Source organism: Trypanosoma conorhini (assembly GCF_003719485.1).
Source record: "Trypanosoma conorhini strain 025E chromosome Unknown Tco_14.4_contig_00022, whole genome shotgun sequence".
Lineage (NCBI taxonomy): Eukaryota > Euglenozoa > Kinetoplastea > Trypanosomatida > Trypanosomatidae > Trypanosoma > Trypanosoma conorhini.
Window position 1 is genome coordinate 1 of NW_021704108.1, and position 4,512 is coordinate 4,512.

The window sequence follows — 4,512 nt, forward strand, 5'->3', positions numbered from 1 at the left end:
CGTCGTTGCTGCCGCCCCCCCACCTTTTGGGTTGCGTGGGCGGCGGCGGCGGTACAAAAAAAAAAAAAACGCGGCTGCCGCTCAGTCGCTCCACGGGTATTCGAGGGCGCGTTGCTTCTCCCGCTCCACGGTCCCCTCGCTCTCCACGAGACGCCAGATGGCGCGACTCACCTCCGCGTCCACGCCGAGGCGGTGCGCCACGGTGTCCAGCCTCCGCCGGTCCTCCTCAGGCACTTTGTGGTAGCGGTGGAAGCACGCCGCACGCGTCGCGTCGTACACGAAGCACCGCACCTCCGGCATGCTTCCCAGCCCGTTGGCGGCCCCCCTCTTATCCGACCCCGCCTGCGTCCTCCTGTGGAGCGCCAGGAGCAGATACTCGCGGTAGCGCTCGACGTCCTGCTCCGTCCCGTGGTGCTTGAGCGCGAGGTTTACGAGGTTCTGCGAGGGACACACAATGGCGGAGCAGCCGGCGATCCAGTCTCGCGCCAGCCGCCCACCCCCGCTTGCGTGCGTGAGGGCCTTGCAGTACAGCTCCCGCGCCGTGTTGTCGAGCTGCCGCTCCTCCTCGCTGCTGCAGGCGCCCCAGGCGCCGAGGAGAGGCGAGGCCCTGGCGCCGTAGAGAAGTCGCGCGACCCACGAGGTGGAGCTGCCCCGGCGAACGTCGACGATCGGTGGGGGGGGCACAACTGTCCCGCGGACCAGACGCCGCATCTAGATAAATGGAGGAGGAGGGGGAGGGGGGAACGAGAGAGACAGTGTGTGAAGGAGAGTATGCTTTGCTTCGGGTTTCCTTGCGTCCTCGCTGCACGGATTCAGGGGAGACGAGCGAAACACAGTGGAAACAGAAAGGCGTGGGAGCATCACATGAGGAGCGAGAGGGAGGCAAGGAGGCTGTGTACAGATGGGCGCCGTAAGAGCAGGGGGTGGAGGGGGACGGCTGGGTGGACGCCGCAATGCATTCGTAAAGTCAAGAAGATTCCTTCCTATCTTGTACTGTCGCCACCGCCGGCTGCCCGTTTTTTTTTCTTTTGTTCAACTACGCAGCCACAGTTTTCATTGCAAAGAAATGTGGGTAGGCATGTATGTGTGCGGCCATGTGTAAAGCCGCGCCTAATTCTGTTTTGTTGCCGGGGTTTCCTGCGGGAGCCGCTCCGCGCAGAGCTCCCGCATCTTGTAGTAGTCCAACACCCCCACGGGGGTCTCCCCCGCAATCGCGCGCACCGCCGTCTCCGCCACGACGTCGACGTCCACCGGCGGCAGCAGCAACCCGCCGCGGTGCAGCGGTCGCAGGGCGGCCTCCAGTGGGTGCCCCAGCAGCCAGAGCGGCAGCGGGATGAATCCCTCGCCCAGCTGCACGTAGCGCGTGCCGTGGATTAAGCCGGGGCGAAGCACCACCGCCCGGTCGCCTAGGTTTTCCAGCATCGCCCGCTCCGCAATTTTTTTACCGTAAAAGTATCCCTTTAGCAGCCAACTGCTGCCGAGGAAAGGGAGGGACTCGTGGAGCGGCGCTGCCGAGACCAGCACCACCCGCCGCACCCCTTTGCCACGCTCATACAGGGCAGCGGCAATGTTGATGTTGGCGTCCCCGCAGATGCGTCGAGCCTCAACGTGGTCGCGCGTCAAGCGCCCAATGCAGCTCACCACGGCCGTGGCGTCAGGGTGGTCCTCCAGAAAGTGGAAGACCTGCGCCCGGCTCGTGGCGTCGAGCGAGACAAACTCCAGGGGGCTCTGGAAGGTCGTGATGTGCCCTGCGGTGTTGTCCTCGGCGGCGTTCGCGGGGCCCCGCTCTGGCGGGTGGTGGTGCCGCAGCACCGCCTCGTCCAGAAGCGGGGACCCCACCGGGGGCAGTCCGCCGCGGGAGGCGCAGATGACTTTCCAGCCACGCTGCAGCGCCTTACAGAGCACGCGCGTCCCCACAAAGCCGGTGCCTCCCAGCAGAAGCAGCTTTTTTGACGACATTGTTGACACACACACACACGCGTCGTTTGCACGCGCGAGCTGCGGGGGCCAAGTATGGGTGTGTGGGTTAAGTATTTACCTGCGCTGCGGCGCCGCGACGGGGGCGAGTGCGTCCGGCAGCCTTCTTCTTTTTTTTTTTTCTCTGTGTCTGTGTTTGCTGTAGGGGCCCACCCCACACGCAGCCGGCTCGCTCTACTGGTGGAAGGGAGGCGTGCACGGAGGCGGAGGCCGGGAGGAGGAGGAGAGAGGCACCGATGGGGCGAGTGGAACGAAGTGGGCGGGAGAAGACGAAAAGGCAAACAAAAGAACAAAAAGCAGAACAAAAAAAACAAGAACAAAAAAAAACAACAGCGCAACACCACCGCTCATGCCCCCCCCCTACAGACACACACGCACGCACGCACGCCGCTTTCTCTCCTCCTCTCGCTGCGGGCGCAGTGCCCGTCCAACGCCGCCCGCTGCCACTGCGCGGGTCCCCCCGCCCGCCACACGCGCCAGGAGAAAGGCGAAACAACAATAATAGTAATCGGGGCGCGTGAGGTACGTCCGCGGGCGGCACTGGCGCAGCGAACAAGGCTGCCCCCGCAGAGGCATGCGGAGGGAGCGAAGGCACCGAAAGGGAAAGAGAGCGCGAGGGGGTCAAAGTCACACACCGGCGCCTTCATGCGACCCAACAACAACAACAACAACAACAACCACCACCACCACCAAACAAGAGAGAAAGAGTGAGAAATAAAAGTAAAACAAACACCACCTTTTCATTTCCCTTCGTTTTCATTTGCTTTGCTTATCCTTCGTCCTCACTCTTGCGTTAACCAACAAAAGGCAATTGAATAAAAGAAAAATATCTTAGTGATGTATACATGCACAGTTACACACACACACACACACACACACACAGACAGATACGCCCATGCATATACACAGATACACGGCAAGGGATAGCGAAAGGGGCTTTCCTTTTTCCCCCATCCCCAGTCGTCTTCGCTCCCCCTCTTTTATTTGTTTTTGTTCCTGTTTTTATTCTGGTTCCCTCGCACCGTCATGGTGCGAGGCGGGGAGGCGAGAGAGAGAGAGAGAGAAAGAGAGAGAGACGGCCACCGACACCCACAAAGACGGGGGGAGGAGCGAGGCACGTACATTGCAGCGCCCGCAGGCAACGGCTCTCGCGCCTGCTTCCCTCCTTTCACACACAGACATGCAGAAACACCCACAGACACGCGCGGGGAGAGGGCGCAGAGGGCGCACGAGGAAAATTTTCCCCACCCCCCTCCGTCTCTCCCTCCCTGCATCGCCGGCGGCGGAGGCAACCACAACACGCGCACACCCCAAATGCACACACACACGCACACACAAAGCCGCTGCAAGAACCCCGCCAACAACACGCGGGGAGGGAATAGGCAAGGAGAGACGTGGCTGGCCGCCGGGAAAGGGGCAGGGGGCCCATCAGCGCGGTGCGGCAGAGAGGGCGGCAGACAAATCTCACGCACGCATACAGCGAGACATGTGTGTGGGTGCGTCTCCATTGCCTTCTCACTCTTGCTCGCCCGCTCGCGTTGGACGCGTGCGTTGCCCCCTCCTCCTCACCCCCCAGCGAGCAAAGAGGCAATAAACTCCGCCTTCACCGCCGCATGCCTCTTTTTTTCCCCCCTTCCTTTCGGTTGCCCCACCAAAGCGATCCCCGCACCTCCAACGCGGGCGAGGCCTGCCGCCGCATGCATCGGATGCGAACAGAGCAATAGTGATAATAATGACGGCTCGTACTTTGTTTGCGGGGCTGTGGGAGACAGAGAGCACTCCGTTCCCGTTGGGCACATGATGGGCAACGCAACATCCCCGTCTACCCCAACCCCCCACCTTCTTTTTTTTTTTTTCGGCGGTCCCAACAGCAGCCACCGCAGCGCCAGACGCCAAAAAAAAATTCCCTCTCCTGCCCCCCTCCACGGCGGCGGGGCCACGGGGCCTCTTTCCCTGTCAAAGCCGCACTTTTGGGAGCACCACCCGATGGCTCTCACGCTGCCGGCGCCATGCATGCATGTGTACCCGCACGCGCCTCGGGGAGGTTTCCTAGCGGCGCGGCAAGCTGCAATGTGCGCGCCGCCTTTAGGCTCCTCTCTCTCACGCTCCCAACAGTAATTCTTATTTTTTTTTTCTTTAAACGTTGTGTCACGCTCTTGTCGTCTTGTCCTCCACGTTGAGGAAACGCGCGGAGGAGACGTCATGGCCCGCGTCCGCGGCACCACGACACCCCTCAACTCTCCCTCTCCCCCTCCCCCTCTCAGCGAGGCGCACAATATATATATATATATATAGCAGGAGATGAATATACGGCGAGAGGGAAAGAGAAAAAAAAAAAAGGAAAAGAGCTGGCCGTTTGATCTTTTATTTTTTTTGGATTCGGCGTCTACCGCATTTTTACCTCTTCGTGCCTAGTCACGGCCGCGTAGCGTTTTAGTTCCCCACCACCACATCGCTATCCGCCCCGCTTGGGCGACGGGTCACGGAGTCGCTGCTGCACTGACGTTGCGTTATGAATGTCTGTACCGCACGTGC

The 4,512-nt window shown here is 61.1% G+C and overlaps 2 protein-coding genes across 2 annotated transcripts, besides 9 other annotated features; both read right to left on the reverse strand.

Annotated features, from left to right (window-relative positions):
• Positions 1 to 81: 81 nt before the first annotated feature.
• Positions 82 to 711, reverse strand: Tco025E_00798 (uncharacterized protein; the record flags this gene model as incomplete). Its single annotated transcript, XM_029367738.1, has 1 exon — positions 82 to 711. One exon carries the CDS (start codon positions 709 to 711, stop codon positions 82 to 84), a length of 630 nt encoding a protein of 209 aa, XP_029232138.1.
• Positions 712 to 1,110: 399 nt separating this feature from the next.
• Positions 1,111 to 1,959, reverse strand: Tco025E_00799 (uncharacterized protein; the record flags this gene model as incomplete). The annotated part of the gene is made up of 1 exon (XM_029367739.1): positions 1,111 to 1,959. The coding sequence occupies one exon, from the start codon at positions 1,957 to 1,959 to the stop codon at positions 1,111 to 1,113; it is 849 nt and encodes a 282-aa protein (XP_029232139.1).
• A 217-nt stretch (positions 1,960 to 2,176) lies between these two features.
• Positions 2,177 to 2,208: a sequence feature (GA-rich).
• Positions 2,209 to 2,257: 49 nt separating this feature from the next.
• Positions 2,258 to 2,320: a microsatellite.
• A 24-nt stretch (positions 2,321 to 2,344) lies between these two features.
• Positions 2,345 to 2,368: a microsatellite.
• A 262-nt stretch (positions 2,369 to 2,630) lies between these two features.
• Positions 2,631 to 2,655: a microsatellite.
• Positions 2,656 to 2,832: 177 nt separating this feature from the next.
• Positions 2,833 to 2,859: a microsatellite.
• A 164-nt stretch (positions 2,860 to 3,023) lies between these two features.
• Positions 3,024 to 3,053: a microsatellite.
• Positions 3,054 to 3,220: 167 nt separating this feature from the next.
• Positions 3,221 to 3,247: a microsatellite.
• A 23-nt stretch (positions 3,248 to 3,270) lies between these two features.
• Positions 3,271 to 3,314: a microsatellite.
• A 938-nt stretch (positions 3,315 to 4,252) lies between these two features.
• Positions 4,253 to 4,271: a microsatellite.
• The last annotated feature ends 241 nt before the right edge of the window (positions 4,272 to 4,512 follow it).